The sequence below is a fragment of the Engystomops pustulosus genome, chromosome 11 (genome assembly GCF_040894005.1).
Source record: "Engystomops pustulosus chromosome 11, aEngPut4.maternal, whole genome shotgun sequence".
In the NCBI taxonomy this organism is placed as follows: Eukaryota; Metazoa; Chordata; class Amphibia; order Anura; family Leptodactylidae; genus Engystomops; species Engystomops pustulosus.
In genome coordinates this window covers 18,589,157-18,613,942 of record NC_092421.1, presented here as the reverse complement: position 1 = coordinate 18,613,942, position 24,786 = coordinate 18,589,157, and the positions used below count along the sequence as shown (strand labels likewise).

General features: G+C 40.9%; 2 protein-coding genes across 3 annotated transcripts in view; one reads left to right on the top strand and one right to left on the bottom strand.

The window, feature by feature from the left end:
- The window catches only part of PRKG1 (protein kinase cGMP-dependent 1), an 859,223-nt gene that overhangs the window by 22,140 nt on the left and 812,297 nt on the right, over positions 1 to 24,786 (top strand). The gene's annotated exons all lie outside the window — the stretch shown is intronic.
- The window catches only part of A1CF (APOBEC1 complementation factor), a 41,466-nt gene that overhangs the window by 11,800 nt on the left and 4,880 nt on the right, over positions 1 to 24,786 (bottom strand). For both annotated transcript variants that reach the window (XM_072130531.1, XM_072130532.1), the window contains exons 2-8: positions 18,713 to 18,856; positions 8,265 to 8,399; positions 6,572 to 6,702; positions 5,529 to 5,767; positions 3,731 to 3,895; positions 2,042 to 2,139; positions 892 to 1,168 (exon numbers count right to left, since the gene is read on the bottom strand). In XM_072130531.1, the coding sequence (XP_071986632.1) occupies positions 892 to 1,168; positions 2,042 to 2,139; positions 3,731 to 3,895; positions 5,529 to 5,767; positions 6,572 to 6,702; positions 8,265 to 8,399; positions 18,713 to 18,811 (1,144 nt within the window). In that variant the 5' untranslated portion in view covers positions 18,812 to 18,856. The remainder of the gene's footprint in view (positions 1 to 891; positions 1,169 to 2,041; positions 2,140 to 3,730; positions 3,896 to 5,528; positions 5,768 to 6,571; positions 6,703 to 8,264; positions 8,400 to 18,712; positions 18,857 to 24,786) is intronic.

The window sequence follows — 24,786 nt, the reverse complement described above, 5'->3', positions numbered from 1 at the left end:
CCATGGCAGTCTGAATCTTCCCCTGATTAAATCCCTAATTGTCTTATGATCCTTGGATAAGACTTGGGTAGTCCAATATCTATAGAATGTCTCATTCCTGTTATTTCTGCAAACAATGGATGAATACAATGACAACTTAATAGAAACAGTCTCAGTACCAGCACCTTGGGGAAGCCATCAAAATACAATACATCAAATACATACACAATGGCGTATGCTTGTTGGGAGAACCCCAAAGTAAATTTAACCGAAAACTTGAATGGAATAAAATCCCAAAAAGGAACCATTTTCCTTTTTGTAAATGTATAATAGATACATTTAGATGCATGTATTGAAAGTATGAAAGAGCTCTAGTATCATCCCTTACATATTCACAGGGCATTTCAGGTCATTGTGGTCCCACTATGCATCCGAAAATATCCCCCCTAAGGTGACAAGCTTTCTTTTGGTTCCTTTCTTTTTGCTCTTTGGAGCAATAAATGTCTCCAGAAATTGGTTTGAATTAACCCAAATAAAATCAATTACAACGTATTTCACCACATTTGGATCCATAATATTAAACAGCGGCAAACTCTGTTCTGTTTTCTATTTTCGGAGCGATGATTAATTCCCAGTCATTTTTCATACACTCTCTAATCTATTTACTAAGTAAGTATTATCGGACACGCATTATGCAAAATCCAGGTTAGTTACTGCTCCCTGTTCATTAGAAGGGTGACTAATTGGGATTCTAATTTAATAAATGACATGGAAGTAACTTGCAGGGGGATTCTACACAGCTAATTACATTGCTAAATTGTCATGTCATGGTCTGCCTTCTCAATTAATAACGAGTGGCAACATTTATTACACGTAACACAGAATTATCGAATGTAGTCAATGCGCTGTTACCTCGAACAGACGGAGGTCGGATGAGGCTGCGATTGCTGACATAACCCTTGGCCGGAGGGAAATGAAAGCTGGGGATGGCTGCACTGTATGTAGGGGGTGCATAGAACACAGGAGCTCCTAGATACGCTGTAGTCGGGTCGTAGACGTGACCGATGGTATATGTATAGTCTCCTTGTATAGCGCCACCTCTTCCGCCTGTTCCTCTGGTATATCTTACATAACTGTCTTTGTCGACTGGTTTAGCCAAGGTTACTTCTATGGGAGAGCCATCAATAATCTACAATTAGAAAAATTAGATTGTTACATCTATAAAGAATGTTTTAAAAAAACAAAAAAACAAAACACATTAAAAGAAAGGGTGTTATCTTTTTGGGTCCTTTTAGTAGAGTAGGTGATCATCAGTATCAGAATGGAAGAGTCCGACCCCTGGTCAGCGAGTCTCTTTTAACATTATTTTTTTGTATTTCCAGAGATTAATGTAAAAAAAAAAAAAAGATGAAATACGCCTTTTTTTGGGAAGTGATATCTTACACACATTCCAAAAACTTTTTTTTGTGGTCCAGGCACCAAATTTATTTGGTGGGGTGGGTCAATCGTGAAAGGTTGAAGGTTGTAGCGAGTGGCCCAGGCCCATTCCGCTGCTCCTTCACGCCCCTCCATGCCCACTTGGAGTGGAGGTGGCGTGGAGGGGGAAATAAGCCCAATCACTGGTGGCTCATTAGTAATTGCTTGTACACCAGAAAACTGACATACAAACCCTGATAATCTCCCCCGAAGATGTATTTATTATTTATTTATTTATTATGTATTCGGTAAAAGTTTTCTGACATTACTGTCACCCAGAGCCTCCACCCCCCCTAATCTGACCCTGGTGAGAAGGTAAAATGACGTGAAGGATGTAGTTCTGTGATATCAGACCTAACTGTATCAAAGATTTACTTTCCATGAGTACTACATCTAGGGTATGGACATCAGAGTAGCATATTTAGTGGCTGAAATGGGCCCCAAGGTGTCGGGGGGGGGGGGGGTCCTACATTGCAGAGAAATCCACACACAATCGTGATGAGTAAGGGATGGGTGCCATTACCTTGGTCAGACATCATGGGGAAGGTATGCTAGTGTTTTCTCAGTGCATATTTCTATATCATACCTTGCCATTTAATACATTCATAGCTTCCACTGCATCGTTACGATTGTTAAAATGTACAAAAGCATAATCTCTAATTTTCTTCACACGTTCAACTGCCCCTATAAGAGAAGTAGAATAAAATATAACCTTATGCGGAAAAAAATGAATGCTGGATAACATGATATGGAGACCCCGAGTCAAGACTTTATATTGAAGAGTTTTTATAAGGGCAGACATGGGTCCCATATTACTAGAACCTCCGTGACCCCCTCTGACTATTGGAACATAGACATCCTTCTCAGGCAACATAGACCACAAATCACTGCGTGGAGAAAGTTCAGTGGACATGACAAAAGGTAGGATTTGCAAGAGACTATGCTACTTTACTTTACACTTTTCTGTTTAGAAGCAACTACTCTGCAATGCCGGTTGTACAACTTCTTGCCACATTACAAGGTATCAACACAAACCGGTAGAGAGTTGTAATTTAGCTGCTGGTGGCATTGGAACTAGCAGTATGGGCATCCTAGGGAAAAATCTAATCATCTCATGTTTTCTTCCATGTTGGATAAAATATACCGTATATACTCGAGTATAAGCCGAGCCAAGTATAAGTCGAGGCACCTAATTTTACCACAAAAACTTGGTAAAACCTATATTTTTTTTACTCAAGTATAAGCCGGGTTTTGGTTTTAAGCACCTTTTTTTGTGCTGAAAAACTAGGCTTATACTCAAGTATATATGGTAATTTGGTTTCTTCCAATATTAGAAAAACTTACTGACTGCCATTTTGCAGTCTGTATTACATGTAGGTACTAAAGAGTTGCCAAGTAAGAGCTCCAACATTCAGACCTCAGCTGATCATCATAGATGTGCTAGGAGATTCTATGTATTTGGGATTATTGTGGCTTCTGGTTGACTTTCACTCTTGCCCTTACATCATGACAAGCACCCCTGTCGCCCCCATCTTTGCCTCATTGCCTTTCACACCTCGGTGAACTCTCCCCTGTCACTGGGTGGTCCTAACAACTGGATACAGATGATTCTGTCACCATACATATAAAGGAGGTAACTCAAGAATATATTTTAGAATGTGTTGAATTTGTTGCTCTTCGGGGTCCAAACACCCATAAATTATTACTGAATTATCTTTCTGTAGCTGTAAAAATAACTCTTTGGCCAATTCCAAGGACCGGACTTTGAAGTGAGAATGAAATTACACACAACTTGACTGCTATCTCCCTGGTTGATTCGGGGACATGTAAATAACCATTTTATGGTCTACAGATTTATCAGTCTCAGGGTTCACAGTTCAAAGTGTTCACATTTTTTGACAGGATAACTTCAGCTTAAATATTGCCATTTGGTTGTCATCAGGCACAAAAATAGAGTATAAAAATATTCTCAGAACATTTTAATAGGTCTATTATATTTAATAGTCTATTTATTTATTATATTTATTATTTATTATATTTAATTTATACTATTTATTTATTTAATTTATTAATATTCTATTTATTTATTTAATTTATTAATATTTTATTTATTTATTTAATTTATTTATTTAATTTATTAATATTATATTTATTTATTATATTTAATTAATAGTCTATTTATTTAATAGTCTATTATAAGGTTTTAGCAGTATTATAACAGACTCACATACATGTGGGACATTATAGGCATTTTTTTTACTTGACAGCATATTACCTGGTTTGATGTTACTAAATTCCTTCTCTATTGCCTCCTCTGTTGTTGTGAGCATAAGGTTTCGGACATATAAAATCTTAACTGATGACATTGTATCTTCATCCACTTCAACCTCTGGTTCTGCCCAGTCCACTGCAATCGGATGGCCCCATAGCTGTATACGTCCTGCAGAATAAATAGATATGTAAAATGGTTTTGTTTGATTGAATCATGAGACCAAATGGACAAATATGTGTAAGAGAGTTCTGGATGTTCTTCTTCTGTAGTTCTGTAGTAATTAAGTAGGAGCAGAGCTGCAATCCTCTGCCAATGCTCTATACAGGAGTTGAAGCTTTTTGCTTCCATCCCCTGTTTCTTGCAGGGTCTAGATGTTTGACCCCCACCAATTTGATACTGATTAACCATCTTAAATATAGGTCATCAATATCATAAACGGCTAAGGGAACAGAAAACACCTTTAACCTTCCTCTTTGCTCAACATACTGGGGGTCATTTACTAAGGGCCCGATTCGCGCTTTCCCGACGTGTTACCCGAATATTTGCGATTTGCACCGATTTCCCCGGGATTTTGGCGCACGCGATCGGATTGTGGCGCATCGGCGCCGGGAATGCACGCGACGGAAATCGGGGGGGCGTGGCCGAACGAAAACCCGACGGATTCGGAAAAACCGCCGCATTTAAAAAAAATAATCTGTCGCGGAGCTTGCACTTACCTTCACTCAGCCCGGCTCGGTGAACTCCAGCGCATTCCGATGCTTTTCAGCGCAGCAGCGCCACCTGGTGGACGGCGGAGGAACTACCTTAATGAATCCTGGCCGGACCCGAATCCAGTGCAGAGAACGCGGCGCTGGATCACAAATGGACCGGGTAAGTAAATCTGCCCCATTGAGATGTGATGCCCAAAATATCCCTGACTATAACTTCCCTTGGAGTATTCTGAATGGGATCAGGTTTTGGATCTGTTGAGAAAGCTGGGTGTGCGTTGGGGTTTATTATTATTTTTTTTTTGCAGCTGTGGCTTGAGTGATGGACAGGTGAAGCAGTCAGCTGTTGGGGCGGCGTCCATTACTCCTCCCTTTTTATTGCAGGGTCTAGATGTTGGAACCCCAACACTTTGATTCTGATTACCATCCTAAATATAGGTCAATATCATAAATGGCCTAGGGACCAAACAACCCATTTACCCTTTCTCTTTGCTCAACATACTGAGATATAACCAGAAGTCCCTAACAACTAGGCTTGATAAGTAGGTGACAGGAGTTGTGGATGAATTTAGGGCTTGCACTCTTTCTCTAACGTGACAGTGGGGCAGATTTACTTACCCGGTCCAGTCCCGATCCAGCGGAGCGTTCTCCAACGCTGATTCGGGCTCTGCCGTGATTCACTAAGGTCATGCGCCCAATGTCCACTAGGTGTCGCTGCTGCGCTGAAGTCCGCCGTAATTCACCTTCTTCCTCTCGGTGTATGTGAGTGCTATTTTTGTGACACAAATTTGTTTTAAATTTTGTGGTTTTTCCGAATCCGTCGGGTTTTCCGACAGCCACGCCCCCCGATTTGTGTTGCATGAAAGCCGGCGCCGATGCGCCACAATCCGATCGCGTGCCCCAAATCCCGGGGCAATTCGATGCAAATCGGAAAAATTCGGGAAACCCGGCTGAAAAACGCGATTCGGTCCCTTAGTAAATGTGCCCCAGTACCTTTATAACAGTTTTCCCAACAATTGCAGTCAAGCCCAAATCTTCTCCCCCTGTAGTCAAACTTTCAATTTTTTTGTAAATATCATTGTTCCGTATCCTACCTGGTAATAACTTCCGTCGTGCCATAGCTGCTGCTCGGTGACTTTCATATTCTACAAATGCAAACCCACGATTTTTCGTTTTATCTGCAGCGCTGGGATACACAATGACATCGATGACCCCATCTGTGACTTTCTTCATTTCACATAATATCTCTTCTCTCTTTTTGGTCTTCGGGATCCCACCAACAAATAACCTGCAGTTGTCCACACTGGCACAGACCCCCAGCAGTCTTCCATTTCTGCAAAAAGAAACATAAGGAATTCTGTTCATTTGAGTAATTTTTAGAACAAAATGTTAAGACATTAAAATAGTTTTGCTGGATATGAATATGGTACCTTCTTTATCAATCATCTCTGATGTAAAGAAACTTGCCTTCTTCACTCTAAAGTAACAATAGCTGTTACCTAAATGCAAAGTATAAAGAGCCTCATGGAATCCTGATAGGAAACGCCGCTATGGATCAAGTCATATTTCATATCTTTGTTAGAAAACCAATATACCATATATATTCGAGTATAAGCCTAGTTTTTCAGCACAAAAAAATGTGCTGAAAACCCAAAATCGGCTTATACTCGAGTAAAAAAAATATATCAAACATCACCTTTCCAGCTTCCCCCGCTGCTGGCTATATACTGGGGCAGGGGGCTGGCTAAATACTGGGGGATATGGGGTGACTATATATTGGGGGGCAGGTGGTGGCTATATACTATGGGGCAGGGTCCCTCAGGCTATATACTGGGGAGGCTGTGATCAATGCATTTCCCACCCTCGGCTTATACTTGAGTCAATAGGTTTTCCCAGGTTTTTGGAGTAAAATTAGGGGTCTCGGCTTATACTTGAGTCAGCTTATACTCGAGTATATACGGTAATTCTTATTTTCATGGATTTAGCACAGCGACTTATCTAGATCTTACACTTGGGTTCCAATGTAACTTTGTGGATTTTGAACATAATAAAAGAAAGCAAAACAAATCATAATGTAAAATTAGGGGCCTCGGCTTATACTTGGGTTGGCTTATACTCAAGTATATACAGTACTTACCGAATTTCATAATTATTGAGTTGCCTGATTGCATTTCTGGCATCCTGTCTGTTAGTGAAAGTTACAAATGCATATCCCCTATTGTTTCCATTGAAATCCATCATCATTCTCATTTCGTAGATTCTTCCTATCTGGGAAGGTAAATGTACACAAAACAGCACATATTAATAATGAACAATAACCGTGTTATCCTCAAACTACAGGATCAGTCTGGATTCCTTGTGATTTTTTAAAATGGTGACAAACTATTCAACTAACTCTACATTATTCTCACCTTCCCTCCTAATCTATGTATTACTTCTAATCTAACATTTCTGTGAGTTGCAGTCTGTCTTGGGAAACTAAGATGTTGAGGTTGAAAGTTGAGTTGAGTTAGCAAAATAGTTTAATGGGTAAGTGTGGAGATTTAAAGCTCATATAAAGCTCAGTGTAGGGGCAATATACAAAAATTGGGTTAAAAACACCCCACATAAGATTATAAGCTACAAAAAGAACCAAGCGGGTGTGTATACAAATGGTATAAACTTTATTTTATGTAATCAGCATCAGGCCCGGCGCCAGCACCCGGCCAACCCGGGCAAGTGCCGGGGCCCCGGGGTACTGGAGGGGCCCACTCGGGCCCCCGGATCAATTGTACCAGTGTCGCTATAAGACACTGGTACAATTGATCACCATCGGGATCGATCGCTTTTCTGCCTCTATGCTGCGCTGGTCGGGAGCGCAGCATAGAGGCAGAATCTAAAACTTACCTTCCCGGTTCCAACGATGCAGCGCTCCGCAGGGTATGCGACGGCTTTGAAGCCGGCGCACATGATGACGTCATCGGATCACGTGTGCCGGCTTCAGAGCCGGCGCGTACGGGAGGCCCAGGCTGAAGACAGCTGCAGGCTCTGCTCCGGGGGAACCAGGAAAGGTAAATACTTTCTTTTTTCTTTTCCGGAGGTGAGTCAGGGTGTCCGCGGGGGGCGGGGGTCAGTGTGTATACAGGGGGAGAGGGAGGGGGGGGTGTTAGTGTGTCAGCAGGGGGGGTCATTGTGTCCACAGGGGGAGGGAGAGGGTCAGTGTGTCCACAGGGGGAGGGAGGGGGTCATTGTGTCAGCAGGGGGGTTCAGTGTGTCCGGGTTCAGTGTGTCCGCAAGTGGTGGTGGTGGGGGGTGGGGGGGGTTCAGTGTGTCCGGGTTCAGTGTGTCCGCAAGTGGTGGGGGGGGGGGGGTTCAGTGTGTCCGGGTTCAGTGTGTCCGCAAGTGGTGGGGGGGGTTCAGTGTGTCCGGGTTCAGTGTGTCCGCAAGTGGTGGTGGTGGGGGGGTTCAGTGTGTCCCTGGGGAGGTGGGGGGGGATCAGTGTGTCCCCAGGGTCAGTGTGTCCGCAGGGGGAGGGGGCGCAGTGTGGCCACTGGAGGGCGGTCCACGGAGGGCCCACTAAGGCTCTGTCGCCCAGGGGCCCACTAAAACCTGGAGCCGGCCCTGATCAGCATTAAAAACAGTTAAAAACAGTGGCAGACCACTGACAATTACAAAACATCCCATACATAAACCCCGCTTCCTGATAAGATATATGACCATTGTCCCAGATTTCATGTTTTACAAATCATTTAACTGATGCAATCTCCCAAAAATTAAATAAAAAACTCATTCAAGATGACCCTGTTGTTATTCCTATACTGTTGCAAATACTTAATTGAGTTTCACTTTACCTTTTCACATAATGGTATAAGTTCATCTTCAAAAAGATCGCGGGGAAGTTTCCCGACAAAGATCTCACATCCTCGTTCGGGAGGTGGGCCGTCCCACCCAGGAGGAGGACCACCATATCTTCTTTGCCCATTTTCCTGTTTAAAGAAATACATTGTTCATATTACAAGAACAATACGGATTTTAAGGAATAGGAATATGGCGCCTTCATATAGAGGTTTATAATATAAGGTACTGTCGCTCTTATGATGATATGGAGGCTGCCGCGTCACCTGGGTACCGTTACAATAATACATGTGGTAAAGGTACAGATTTATGTGTGGTTGCTGAAAAACCAGGTCCTGGTTAGACGTGCTGCCCCAAAAATCCAAGAAACAATAGCGTATTGAGGTATGGATATTTTTATTTATTATTTCAAGTTGACATTGTCAGACTACGCGTTTTGAGGACGGACTGTCCCATTCATCAGTTCCATAGTGATAATAGTCTTCACACCTGGTCCTACTGTGTTACATGATGATGCAAAGGTGTGAAAAATAAAATGTCCACAGCTATACATACAAGATGTACCGTATCTTAAAGCTGTACAGTATAATGATGTAATCTTTAATTTTGCAACCCTGAAATGGCGATACATGGTAGAAATATACAGTATTTTTCGGACTATAAGGCGCACCGGAGTATAAGGCGCACCATCAATAAATGCCTGCTAAAATGTCTAGGTTAATATATAAGGCGCACCTGATTATAAGGATGAATGACCAGCAGGTGGCAGACCTGTGCACAGTTCAAGGCAGCTGTTGTCTGTAAGTATGGTTCATGTATAAGGCGCACTGGACTACAAGGCACACCTGATTATAAGGATAAATGGCCAGCAGGTGGCAGACCTGTGCACTGTTCAAGGCAGCTGTTGTCTGTAAGTACGGTTCATATATAAGGCGCACTGGACTATAAGGCGCACCGGATTATAAGGATAAATGGCCAGCAGGTGGCAGACCTGTGCACTGTTCAAGGCATCTTTTGACTGTAAGTACGGTTCAGATATAAGGCACACTGGACTATAAGGTGCACCTTTGATTTCTGAGAAAATCAAAGTATTTTTTGGCGCCTCATAGTCCGAAAAATACGGTAATGTGGAAGTCGAAATATCTGAATGGCTCCTCACGTATTGTTGTGAAAGTTGGAGAATCTCCTTTGAAGCTACCATCTGCACTAGACAGAGGAACATTCGGTGCAATATGACCAGCCTTGAGGGTGCGTGGCTTTGTCGAAAAAGTTGTGTCTTTAAAAGGGAAGTGGTACATTGCCAATCCCCAAAAAGTGTAGCCAATTTTTCCTTCCAAAAGTAAGCCTACAAGTAGAGATGTAATGTGAAACTAGACAGTTTTCAATAGATTTATCATCCATTCTTAAAAAAATTTGAGAATTCCGCAATGGTTTAAGATTGTCTGTCTAACTGTGCACTGTCTAAATTTCGAGACATAAGTCAACCTGCCCCTTATGTCTAGACTGATAACGTTGACTTGTGTTTCACTCAATGCTGATAACCTGGTGATAAATGGTCAAACCTAGAAAGAATTCAGGCGCTTTGCAGTCCATACACATTACTGCAATGTACAGAATTATACATAGCACACAACACGTTCAACTACTATCTGTATATGTGTATAGAATGTGTATACATTGTTTATGATATCTGTTGTTGTACATCCGAAATTTACTCAGGACTTCCCATGTGAATAGTGGCAGAGGAAGTTTTTCAGTGTATCCATTATTAAAGGACGGAGATCAAACATTATAAACAATCGGTGGACTGGTTCCTGGCACCACAGATAAGAGATGAACTTTTAATGAGTCAGTAGTCAATGAGTTACACATAGAATACCTTCTAGACATGTGTAAATACAACCCACTTCTCCGAGGTGTCTACATTCATCCACCTGTAATACAGTCTCATAGGGGATTATTTATCATTGGGTTTTCCTGGTCTTTTTATGGCTCAAAGGCTCAAAGTAGTCGTATTGAGAGTTTTTTGAGACTTTTCACTGCTAAAAAGTCTCACAGGACTACATACACCTCTTCAGTAATCCGGCCTAAACATAGAACTACTGCTAGTGCAACACCGTGGAAAGCCTAATTCATGACTTGAGACTTTTGCAAAAAGTCTTATTAATAGTCTCATAGTCACTACAGTCCTGAGACTTTTTATACATTTTGAGACTTTTTTTGGGACTTTTTGAAAAAAAAAAAAAAATAGACCATAAGAACATTTATTAAAGGGCCAAAGCCACTTTAATGAATCTGATGGGCAGCGGAGATAGAACTGTCCCAAGTAGCTGGTCTAATGTGAAATAACCCCCATACTGTCTATTTACTGGACCCGTTAAACAATAAAATTCATTTTACTATTTTGCCACATATATATTTTTTTTAGATTTTAAAAGGTAAAACTCAAACCATATTGTTGCATCAGTTTAATGGAAAGTTCAAAAATCAGACCTCAAAAATCTGGAACCTAAATGACAGGTTTTGGGGGATATTTATCAGGACCTCTGCGCACCGCCAGTGGCGCAGAGGCCCTGAAATAATCGCAAATGCTAGCTTATTGCTAGCTTTTGCGATTATTTTTCACAATCCGCCACCTTCACGCCAGTGGGGCGTGAAGGGGCGTGAAGGGGGGGCGCGGCCGGCCGAGCGGGGCGTCACTGTCCCCGCGCCTGCGCACTTGCTGCTGCCGGCGACTTTTCATACGTGAAAAGTCGGCGGTTGCGTTTTTTTCTACGCCAGGCCTGGCGTATGAAAAACGCTGCGCGGCTGGCAGCCCGATACATCAAGAGGCAGAAGCCTCTTCATGTATCGGGCTGCGAATTTGCAGCGGCGGGGCTATCATACGCTGGCGCACGAGCGCCAGCGTATGATAAATATCCCCCTTTGTTTCTATTCCCTGGGTAATGGGGCAATTCTACATTCTCTGCACAACTCATTGTAATAGAGAAAAAACTGTAATCGAATGGGACCTTCAGGACCACCACTGATTAGAAATTGGGGAGGTCATAGGGTCACTGTAATATATACTAATACCTGGAAGTTTTCACATCAGTGGCCAACTATGGATGACAGGGATTGTCTACATGACCTCTATAAAATGATAGTTATTGTTGTGGTAATAAGGTAAAATTATTGCATAGTGCCCATAAAATCAAAAGCAAAACAAAAAACAAGGGTCAAACCAAAACCAATTTCTGTGACTCTGTATCAATTTACCGTAGATCAATTTCCATATTTGAACATAAATACACTGGGTAGATTTATCAATGTTTCTAAGCTCATTTTTTGGCGTAAAACCACTGAAATAATTGCAAATTCTTGTGCACTGCAAGAATTTGTGATTATTATCGCAACTATGCCGTTTGGGCATGTAGTGGGCGTGGCTTCTAACATAGTGGGCGGTCACAGGGTGTTCCTGCCCCGATTCTGCACATTTTTTAGAAACCTGCAAACTTTTGTTCACAAATTTTTATACAAAATTACAGCAGATCCGACCTGGAATAGTTTTGCCTGGCAGCTGTGCCACCCAATGAATGCATCAAGAGGCCAAAGCCAGAACCACTGGCATATGATAAATTCCTCCCACTCAATTTTACATGGCAGATTTGAACAACCAGCTATCTATCTATCTATCTATCTATCTATCTATCTATCTATCTATCTATCTATCTATCTATCTATCTTTTTCTTGATCAAAGGTTGGAGGTAATGGACGCACCAAATTTCTAGCTTTTTTGTAGTTTTTAGATCATTATATATATCATTATAGATAAATGATACATTATGGTTTACACTATTACTTTTACATCTGCCTTTCTAATTTCACAAGTGCCTTTTTTATATACTGTAAGTTCTATACTATTTATGTTTTGGAGACTATGGGGCACATCAACTTACCCGTCCCGTTGCGTCCGCCGATCCGGAATGTCCGCCGAGGATTCGGAGCTGCCACGATTCACTTACAGCGTTCGTCTGATTTCTTGTATGTGTCGCTTCCCCGCTCAGCTCCACCGGAGTTCACCTTCTTCTTCCCGGTGTATGTGAGTGCTGATCTTGTGACACAATTTGAATTATAAATTCCGCGGTTTGTCCAAATCAGTCGGGTTGTCCGATGGCCACGTCCCCCGATTTGTGTTGCATGAAAGCTGTCGCTGATGCGCCACAATCCAATCGCGTGCAACACAATCCCCTGTGCGATTCAGCGCAAAACAGAAATAGTTGGGAAACCGCGGACCCCTAGTAAATGTGCCCCTATGGGTGTTATTTTTACCAGCACCCAAGAGTCAAAAAAAAAATAACCACCCTCAAATCCCCCAAAAAGACAGGCCTATATTTTCGGACTAAAGATTAATGGCACACTTCCCAGTCTATGGTGATCTATTCATAAACCATCCTTGACATCAGATCCCACATTATGACAAACTGTACCACCCAGTCACCCTACAGGTATTTATTATAAATGTATTGGTATCCTATGTATCCTGTATCCTGTGTATCCTATAACACGGTTATGAAACAGGAGCTCAAAGTTCAACCTTCCTGAAGGTAAACTAATAGTATGTAAAATACAAACACAGATCGTACTCAGTTTCCTCTCCCTAAGCAGAGATTTCTCTGACTGGTCATGTAATGCTGTGCTGATGCATCATGGGTTTGACAGCAAACCCATAATAAATTAACCTTTTTTTTCCATTAACCCCTTAACGACCTGGCCCTGGTTTTTTATTTTTCACTCCACACCATCAAAAATCTATAACTTTTTTTTTTTCATAACAAATCTCATTTCATAATGACGGTATTTAATATTCCATGCTATGTACTGGGAAGTGGGAAAAAAAATTCCCCATGCAGTGAAAAACGCAATTGCATGGTTGTGGGCTTGGATTTTACGGCACTGTCTGCTCCAAATGACATGTCTACTTTATTCTTTGGGTCGGTGAGATACAAACAAATTTGTATAGGTTTTATAATACTTTCAGACATTTAAAAAAATGAAAACCTTCTGTACAAATTTTTTTTTTTTTTTTCCATTTGGCACTAATAACTTTTTCATACTACGGTGTACAGAGCTGTGGTTGATGTCATTTTTTTTCAACTTTTGATGATGTTTTCAATGCTTCTATTCTTAGGATCACTTTTTATTGATTTTTTTATATTTTTCATAAAGGCAGAAAAGTGGGGTGATTTGAATTTTTAGGTTTTTTTAATATAATTTTTTTTTCTTTTTTTTTTTCTTTTTTTACTATTTTTCTGACTCCCTAGGATACTTTAACCCTAGGTTGTCTGTACGTTCCTATCATATACTGCCATACTGTAGTATGGCAGTATATGTGGATATTCCTCCTTATTCATTACAATGTGCGAATCGAACATTGTAATGAATAGGTTAAATCGAAACAGCCTCGGGTCTTCCGAAGACCTGGGGCTGTCATGGCAACCAATCGCTGCTCCCTGATGGCATCACGGGGCGCGACGTTCTTCACCACTATGGCGGCGCCTATGAGCCGCCATCTTTTTGAAGCCGCCGGCAAAGCTGCTGTACGCCAATGTACAGGATATACGGGGTGCTAGCACCGATCAAGGATGTTACCAGTAGGTGTTTGCTGTAATATGCAGCAAAGACTTTCTGGCTATGGAGAGGGCTCAGCCCGAGGGCCCTCTCCATGCACCCGCAGCCGACCAGTGATGTGCCATTGGTAGGGTTAATTGGCTACCAAGAGAGGTTGCACTAACATTTTTCCAGAAGGGTAATAATTTTTCTATCACCATTTTTGCAGAGTAATTTTAGCCAAGGCGGAGTATGAAATTTCCAGTAATGCATATAAATAACTCCTAGGCATATACAGTGTTTATAGACAAATATTTATGATATTTTAGCACCTCAGACCCCCCCGGTCCTGACTATAGCTGATGCCCCATACCCCCGCATCCAGACTATGGCTATCGCCTCGCCCTAGCCCCCCCCCCGATGGACTAAGGCTGTTGCCCCAGTCCCTTCCTATATGGACTATGGCTGCCACCCCAGTCCCCCCACTGTCAAGACTATGGCTGTTGCCCGTTGCCCCCAGACCCAACCCCCCCGGCCAGACCATGGCCGTCACACTAAGCAAAATAGACACTTGTACAGGTGTTATCATGATCTCTGCCAACATTTGAAACCCATTTGAAGGTTAAAATTAATCATACAGCCTTAATAACACCTTCTTCTGAACACTTATTTAGACAGATGCTATTACGTTGAATTCCCCACACAAGGCTCAGCTGAGCATGCATGTCTTCTCATTGGGGAGTCAAACATCTCTTTTAGGATCAGTGTTATAAAATAAACCTACCAGATTTAAGAAGACTCCATACATATTAGATGTTGGCCAGTCCTACAGAAATCAGCATGTTCAGAAAAAAAGGTGTGTTTTCAACATGTGCAGAGATCAAAAAGATCAAAGTAGAATTCCTTGTTCGAATCCATTTTATGTCCCATATAGTGCAACGTTTTCACTTGGACTTTATATATTGCATCCTTTAGAATGAACATAAAGGGGGAGATCTACTTACCTGTTCGCTGGAGTTCACAGAAAGTGCATTGTCCGACCATAATGCATTGTGCCGCGATTCACTAAGATTGTGCGCCCGATATCCTGCATGTGTCGCTTCCCCGCTCAGGTCCGCCGGAGTTCACCTTCCTCTTCCTGGTGCATGTAAGTGCATTGTCTTGCGACACAATTTGAAAGTTAAATCCCGCGTTCAGTCTGAATCTGTCGGATCATCCGGCGGCACGGCCCCAATTTCTGTCGCATGGACAAGCTGCACCAAAATCCAATCGCGTGCGACACAATCCCATTGCCGGCACCTGTTAAATACCTGTCAAAGCCATGCAATCCCCAAATCCGTCAGAAAGTCCGACGAAAGTGAGCAGCGCGACCCTTAGTAAATGAGCCCCATACTGTTAACAAATGAAATCTAAGCTGGTCAAACTCCCACATTTCTCAAGGAGGTGCTGACCATGTGTATATGACGGTCTGCTGACATTTATTTAATGGTGTTATATGCTCTGTGTATGTGCTCTATATGTGTGAATATGCTGTATGTATGTGCGCACGTGATGTATGTATGCTGTATGTATGTGTATATGCTGTATGTATGTGTATATGCTGTATTATGTGTATATGGTGTATGTTATGTATATACTGTATGTTTGTGTTTATGCTGTACAAGTTGTAATTGGTATTGTATGTATGTGTGCATATGCTATTTGTGTGAATATGCAATGTTCATATGCAATGTGTATATATGTGTTTATACTATATTTGTGTCTATATTCTTTGTGTGTGTGTATATATGCTGTATGTGTGTGTATATATGCTGTATGTATGTGTGCATATGCTGTATGTGTATGTATGTGGTGTGTACATGCTCTATATGTATGTGTATATTAGGTATGTGTATATTTGATGTATGTATGCTGTATGGTGTGTATATGCTATATAAGTGTATATATGGTATGTTGTGTATATACTATATGTACAGTATGTGTGTTTGCATATGCTGTATGTCTGTATATGGTACTGTATGTATGAGCGCATATGCTGTATGCGTGTGTATGCGGTGTGTACATGCTCTATATGTATGTGTATATTTGATGTATATATGCTGTATGGTGTGTATATGCTATATAAGTACGTATTTATATACAGTATTTATGTGTGTATATATATGCTATTTGTCTGTATTTGGTACTGTATGTATATGAGTTTATGCTGTGTGTGTATATGGTGTGTATATACTGTATGCTTGTTTATATATAGTGTATTAATTGTATGTGCAATGATATGATGTATATACTATATGTGTGTATATTTGATGTGTTTATACTGTATGTGCGTATAAGATTGTATGTATAAATGCATAAATGTATGTATATGAGTGTATAAATGTGAGTGATTTTATAAACATGTATGAGTGTACAAATATGTAAATTTATAAAGGAAAAGGGGGGAAGTCTGGTATGGGGCCCAGCCTCTCCTAGTTACGCCCCTGACTATCAGATTGATAGGTCATCAGTACCCAATTACTGACGTTGATCAGCTGTTCTGGGACCCTCAGGGTCAGAGGCAGTAGGATCAGGGTCAGTCTATTCCATTGCAATGCATCTCCCATTTAAGTGAATAGGAGCCGGCACTTCCACTATTCATTGTCCAGAGCCCTTAATTCCTTCTCTGTCTATTCTACTAAACCGACCAGGGAACTGGGTGTCAAAACCCCCGAGATCAGATATTGAGGATTTATCTTGTAGATAATTCAAATTGTAACAAACCGCTAAGGCTACATTCACACTGCCGTATGGAGGACGTATATACGGCCGATATACGTCCTCCATAGACCGCAATTGGCGCACCGTCCTATCTTCCACCGTAATACGGCGCCGTGCGCCATTACTTCCTATGGAGAGGGGCCTCTCCCCGTGCACTGCCGTTGCCCGCTACGGTACGGGCGGGCAACGGCAGTGTGAATATAGCCTAAGTCTTATGCAACCATTTGGATAGTGAGACAACTTCATGGAATTTGATGACTGTATTGTATTTTATTATGCTAAACAGGTCCAGGACTTGATTACAATCTCTGTAACTCGGATAATTACGCCTACATTCACTGCTACAAATTAACACATAATTATCAGATCAATTATATTTAGTTTTCACAAAGCCAAAGGAAACGGCACAACACATGGTATAAAACCAGCCGTAGACATAGAGAGATAATGTGGAGTTGACTGAGAGACAACAAAGAGACGACAAAGTGCGATAAGAGAAAAGAGGTAAACAAAAGCTTCGAGGGAAGGGCACACAATGTGCTATGAAGGAGCATAGATCAGCAAGTGCCCACTACAAATAGCCAGTCACACTCTTATTTTTACTGCCAAGAATTAGGCCTTATACAAGGTCTTTAATAATCTTTTAAACTTGGAAAAAATTGAGTTTTCCAATGTGATGCTAGTAATCTAAGGGCTGTATACCCAAAAAGTGGGTATATGATGTAGCTGTAACGGATATTATTACAGGAATCAAGCACTATCACAAAACTTTACCAGGGTAAGTACCTGACCCTAATGAGGGTATAGAATTTCTGTAAAGCTGGGAATGGTGGGTCATGTGACACACAGCAGGACTTCCTGTGACTTCCCGTGTCCTGCTGCCTTCCAATGGATGGAGGGGGGGCCTGTAAATGTTCCTCGTCCATCATAACCAATCCCATACCAGTAATTGGAGGGGTGTGTGGATGCCCTGGACATGCCCATCCAACCACTGCTATAGGAGTGAAAATGATGTAGGGGGCATGCAGACAGTAATGACTGTACAGCCCTCTTCATCAACTGAAAGGCTCAGGACATCCAGAGTTCTGCTGTGGGCAGCTCAAGTGACCCCACAAATCCCACCAGCTACAAGTATCTTATGGGTGACCATATTGTTGATTTCCAAATTTTAATGTGGTTTAAAGGAAACCTACCACTGGTAATGGTAGGTATTAGCTGTAAACACCGGGCACCAGCTCAGGGTGAGCTGGTGCCAGAGCTTACCTTTGCTAGTGTTTTAAACCGCTATATCGCAGTTTAAACACATTTTTAAGAACAGACCCGAAGCAGCTTCGGCGCTGCGTGCGGCCGTGCACGCGCGCGCGCCTCCATAGGAAGTGCCGGAGGCGTCGAAGCTACCTCGGGTCTGTTCATCAAAATGTGTTTAAACCGCGTTTAAAACACTAGCAAAGGTAAGCTAGCAAAGGTAATACCTACCATTAGCAGTGGTAGGTTTCCTACCAGCACATTACCATTCTAACATTATAAGCATCCCATGGTCTACTTCTGCATTGGAGAACTTCTCCCCCCTAGATGTTTTGGTAGAGGACCAGTTGCTTAAAGGGTTTGTCCAAAAAACTGGCACTTATCCACAGGATAGGGGATTACAAGATGATCGACAAATGTGTCTGATTCATGGGAACCCCGCTGATCACAAGAACAGGAGAAGGAGGTCCCCGTTCTCATGGATGAGCATACTGCTGCTCCATCAATTGTATCGGAGTGACGGAAATAGTTGGGTACAGCCAGGGGCGATCTCTGACCACTCCCATAGAGAATGAATGGAGTCCCACTCCATCAACTAGTGAGTATAGGACCCCCTGTCTCCTGATTGTGGGTGGTCCATTTGTCTCATTCTCATTCAGTCAAAGAACAGCTGGGCACAGTTGAACCAAAAACAGCCAAACATACTTTAAAATTGCTTAATATTCCAAGATGGTGGAAATACATTGTGTTACATCAGCAAGTAAAATTGTACAACTCAAATTATATCATGTTATTTCTTTTTAAAAAGTGTATGCAATAAGGAATACATGTCAGGCCTAAAGCTCCTACCTGAGTCAAACTATATCCTGTACGCTGCATCAGAGCGCGCAGTGAGGCTTCCTTCTGGGTGGTGGCCATTCCATCCCCGGATTTTTGATTTGATTCCATTGTGAGTGATTATCAGCAAAAAATCAGGTTAATTAGGTGTGCTCACTGCAAGCAAATTTAAGATAAATTACATGAATTAATATGGCTAAAAATAAGAAAGGTTTCAAATAATTAGAAAATTAATAGTTGTCATACTAAGTATAGAAATTAATTTTTCGCTGTCATCCATGTGTTTTTTATCCGGAAGTATCTTTCAGTATACATTATGCATTGTACAATACATTATAGATTACATGCTAATAGTAGACACGTGGGGATAACAAGAACTAACAATTTCTTATGATAATTATTGAAAATTGGCATTGACATTGGCTTTTATTAATGGTAGGCTAAAATTGTGGAACTTGAGTCTTATACATTAAATATTGTATATACATATTGTGTATATATAACGTATTTTTCGGACTATAAGGCGCACAAAAAATCCTTTGTTTTTCTCAGATATCAAAGGTGCGCCTTATATATGAACCATACATACAGACAACAGCTACCTCGAACTGTGCACAGTTCTGCCACCTGCTGGTCATTCATCCTTATAATCAAGTGCGCCTTATAATCCGATGCGCCTTACATATGAACCTAGACGTTTTAGCAGGCATTTATGGATGGTGCGCCTTATAATCCGGTGCGCCTTATAGTCTGAAAAATATGGTGTGTGTATGTATGTATATATATAGACAAGCGAAAATATTCAGCACTCCAAGACAGCCATCTTTTATATATATATAAAAACACAAAAAAATGGCAGCACTCCGAGATTCAAAATGTGGCAAAAAATGTACTCGTTTATGCACACTCTGTGAGATATATCTATATCTATATATCTATATCTATCTATATATATATATATATATATATATATATATATATATATATATATAAAAATACATTAGTCGAAATTGCCAGAATTTCAAGGGGTTTTCCTGCCTCTAATATTTTTTGAAGAAATAGAAAAAATAGTTAAAAACTGCAAAAAAAAAAAAAAATTTGTTCAGCCATTACTATCTGCCACAGTGTCCAGTCTTTGCACGTGAGAGGGATTAGAAATTTGAGACCAGCATTGACCTGGAAAAAAATCAGTAATTTTTTTTTTTTCTACATTTCATTTGCTGGATAAACTCCATTCAATATGCAATCTAAGAGATGACGTACATTATCCACTTAGTCTCCAGCAGGGTTACCCCTAAATTAGGGATTTCCAAAATACAACTTTGCCAAAAATGGGCTTTTGCTTTACTTTATGGCCAAAACCAAAAAGGAGGTTAGCTGCTGTTTGACTTTCTTTCCATTTGGTGAATAGTCAGGTAGGTCTAGCTTGACTTTGGTCAAATGGCATTGACATATATAATTAATCTATCAATTAATATCAGACAATAATGGTTCAGTTTGAATTTTTTGCATCAAGTCAAGGCAATTAGATTTTTGGAGATGGGACATTTATCCAGGGATTATTCTGATTGCTATATTTGAGTTGAGAAGAATCCCCTCCATCCTACAGTATTTTTCGGACTATAAGGCACACCGGAGTATAAGGCGCACCATCAATAAATGCCTGCTAAAACGTCTAGGTTCATATATAAGACGCACTGGACTATAAGGCGCACCTGATTATAAGGGTGAATGACCAGTAGGTGGCAGACCTGTGAACAGTTCAAGGCAGCTGTTGTCTGTAAGTACGGTTCATATATAAGGCGCACCTGATTATAAGGATGAATGACCAGCAGGTGGCAGACCTGTGCACAGTTCAAGGCAGCTGTTGTCTGTAAGTACGGTTCATATATAAGGCGCACCTGATTATAAGGATGAATGACCAGCAGGTGGCAGACCTGTGCACAGCTCAAGGCAGCTGTTGTCTGTAAGTACGGTTCATATATAAGGCGCACTGGACTATAAGGCGCACCTTTGATTTCTGAGAAAATCAAAGGATATTTTGTGCGCTTTATAGTCTGAAAAATACGGCATTTGCCTTTAAGATAGAGCTGTATAAACCTTATTAACAACTTTGTAACTATATATTAATTCAGTCCTGCAGTTTAATCTGTGTTTATCTTCTATATCCACTGTATAATTTTTTAAAATTCTATCTTATCTGCCATCAGAAAGCTAAGGTCTCCTTACACTGTACGTTCCATGTGGCACTGTCTCCAAGCTGTTACCATCCGATTACATCACCGTCTCCCTTCCAATACTGTTTACTCTGTAGATATCCATAAATCTAACGACGTACAAGACAAAGTTGTACATGTGTAATGATCTCACAAGGAGGACATTGGCCCACATCTATTATTCTGGCTGCGCCAGTTTTCTGTCTTGCGTGTTTAAAGCTTGGACATGTACAGACGGTCCCCTACTTAAGAACACTCGACTTACATACGACCCCTAGTTACAAACGGACCTCTGGATATTGGTAATTTATTGTACTTTAGTCGTAGGCTACAATGATCAGCTGTAATAGTTATCACAGGTGTCTGTAATGAAGCTTTATTGTTAATCCTGGTTCTTATGACAACCCAACATTTTTAAAATCCAATTGTTACAGAGACCAAAAAAGTTCTGTCTGGGATTACAATGATAAAATATACAGTTCCGATTTACATACAAATTCAACTTAAGAACAAACCTACAGACCCTTTCTTGTATGTAACCCGGGGACTGCCTGTATTTTAGAAGTGTCGGCGCCAGTTTTGTGTCACGGCTGCACTGTGCCAAGACCAAAAAAATGCCTACCCAAAGGGGCGTGTTATTGCTTAGTAGGGGTTTGCAACACATTTCATATAGCGACTCGACAGAATTCTGTCGCACGCTGTATGTTAAATTAATTTCCAAAGCAATTTCAAGTATCTAATGGTTCTGATTCAATCCATGGATTTGCATCACTCAGAACAGATTTACTGGATAAATGAAATTTCCTGATCTGAATGGCTCATTCACAAAAGCTAAACATATAGGGGGTCATTTACTTACCCGGTCCTGTCGCAATCCAGCGGCGCGTTCTCCGATGAGGATTCGGGTCATTCGGTGATTCACTAAGGTCGTGCACCCGATGTCCACCAGGTGTCGCTGCTGCGCTGAAGTCCGCCGAGGTCCGCTGGAGTTCACCAACCTATTCCTGGTGCATGTGATTGATTTGATTTTGCGACACAATTTGTTTTTTAAATTCTGCGGTTTTTCCAAATCCGTCGGGTTTTGCGACGGCCACGCCCCCGATTTCTGTCGTGTGAAAGCCAGCGCGTGCGCCAAAATCTGATCTCGTGCGCCAAAATCCCGGCGGAATTCGGTGCAAAAGGGAAAAATATTGGGAAACCTGACAAAAGTGCGGCCGTGGAGCCCTTAGTAAAGAGCCCCATAGAACTTCTCCTGCTCAGTCCCTTAATGGGAGAGGAGAAATCTGCTGAGAAACAAGAGCAAAAGCTACATGAAAATCCATGTGGATTCAAGAATTTCTTCTGTAATTTATGCATTTAAGGTTGTATAAGGGACTTAAAGGAAATCTACCCTGAAAAACCATCATAAAAAAACCATAATTCACCATGATAACTGATAATCAGGATTATTATATTTAGCTGTAGTAACAGGAGTCCAATTATTAATTTTTAAAAAAAAAAAAAAATTATTTTTGAAATTTTTTAACATAAGGGAAACAGAAAGGGTGGGTGGTACAGACAGTCCCCAGGTTACGTACAAGAAAGGTTCTGTAGGTTTGTTTTTAAGTTGAATTTGTATGTAAGTCGGAACTGTATATTTTATCACTGTAATCCCAGCCAAAGATTTTTTCGGTCTCTGTGACAATTGGATTTGAAAAATGTTGGGTTGTCATAAGAACCAGGAGTAATAATAAAGCTTCATTACAGACACCTGTGATAACTGTTATAGCTGTTTATTGTAGCCTAGGACTAAAGTACAATAAATTACCAATATCCAGAGGTCCGTTTGTAACTAGGGGTCGTCTGTAAATCGGTTGTTCTTAAGTAGGGGACCGCCTGTTTAGATCATATTTTTATAGTGAGAAGAATGCAATTAAATGTTTCAATTTACAAACAATTGGGAATCAAAAGGAGGGGGAAGAGTAGGAAAAAATGTAAACAAAGCATTAAAAAGCAGATGGTAACAGATCGATTCTGCCCGATGTTGTAATGGGGAATAACAATCTAAGGCAAAGCATTCAAAAGCATGGGCGCTGCCATACTGGCTTAGATCATCGTTCCCCATGGCGTTATGCGATTTGCACATTGCAACATGATATAGAAAATTCCCATATACTGTCATACTGTAGTATGGCAGTGTATGGTAGGATCAAGTTAAAAATAGTTAAAATAAAAAAAACTAAAAATTCAAATCACCCCCATTTTCATAAAACTCATATAAATATAAATGAACAGTAAAAATCATAAACATGTCCTAAAATGTCCGATCCATCGAAATATAATAATGGTTATTCCCGGCGTTTAACCCCCTAACGGAAAATGTCGCCCAAAGAAGAAAATGCCACTTTTTTTGCACTTTTATTAAAAGTGAATAAAAAGCTGTACAGTCCTCAAAATGGTAGCATGGACAACGTCAACTCATCTCAGAAAAAATGTATGAAAACATTATAAAACCTATATAAATTTGGTATCCCTGTAAATAGCACTGACCCAAAGAATAAAGTAGACATGTAATTTGGGGCGCACAGTGAAAGCCGTAAAATCCAAGCCCACAAGAAAATGGCGCAAATGCGTTTTTTCACCATTTTCACTGCATTTGGAATTTTTTTCCCGCTTACAAGTACACGGCATGGAATATTCAATACCATCACTATGAAGTGCAATTTGTTATGCAGAAAACAAGCTGTCACACAGCTCTGTACATGGCAAAATAAAAAACGTATACATTTTTGAAGGTGGAGAGTGAAAAATTGCAACGCAAAAACGAAAAAGGGCCTTGCCATTAAGGGGTTAAAGGACATCTACCATCAGGATCAAGGATTGTAACCCGAGCACACTGACATACTGGTGTGCGCCCTCTCAGGCAGGATCTGCTCTGTTTTAAGCTTCTATGCCCTAGGAAAAAAAAAAGCTGTAAAATGTATGCAAATGAGCCTGCGGTGCTCCAGGCTTTGCTAACTTTTATGGAGCCCAGTGCTCTTCAGGCTTATTTGCATAATTTTTAAAGCTTTTTTTTAAAAAGTGCATAAAAAGCTAAAAGAAGAGCAGATCCTGCCATATGGGCAGGCACCAGTATGTCAGTGTGCTTGGTTTACAATTCTTCATGCTGATGGTAAGTGTCCTTTAAGATAAAATTGGTGAAGTCCAACTGTCTCTCATTGGTCAAATGTCAAATTATTAATACAAACTGCTTTTATACAAAATTTCAGGACTTGATTATCAGGAATAAATGGGAATGTCTTATAACAGCAGTGGGTGCCGATTATTTTGACTCCTCTTGCTGTGTTGGGAAATATGAAATAAACTACAAACATTGGGGCTGATGTACCTCCATTTTTCTGAACTAGTTCTTAAAAAGTGACAATTTGCAACTTTTTAACCATGCGGGCAATTGTCTTATAAAGTGGCCGCGGTTGGGCCATGGCAGGGTCACCTTGGCTGGCAAAATTTACTATATTCCGTGCCAGTTTCCAGGACCTGGTGTAGATGTCAATTGTGGGTTACAAATGCAGCACCAGAATTACTTGAACCTTCTGACACATCACATTCTGGGTGCTCATTGGGTGCCACTGTTAATACATCAGCCCCAGTGTGGTTTTTTGTATGCACATTATTTTTTTCCAAGCTAAACATGCTCTGGGTATGGCATGTTTTAGACATATCACCACCAATCTTAATTTTTTTTCATGACATGCACCAGAAAGTTAGCTACTTCCAATTTTTCAGGCTGGTAAGGCAAGGGGCAGCCTCTTGTACCTCTCTTGCCTCCACCCTTTCATCCACATAGGGTCCATTAGCTCTGCCTCTTTGATTTTAGTATTGTATTTGCAT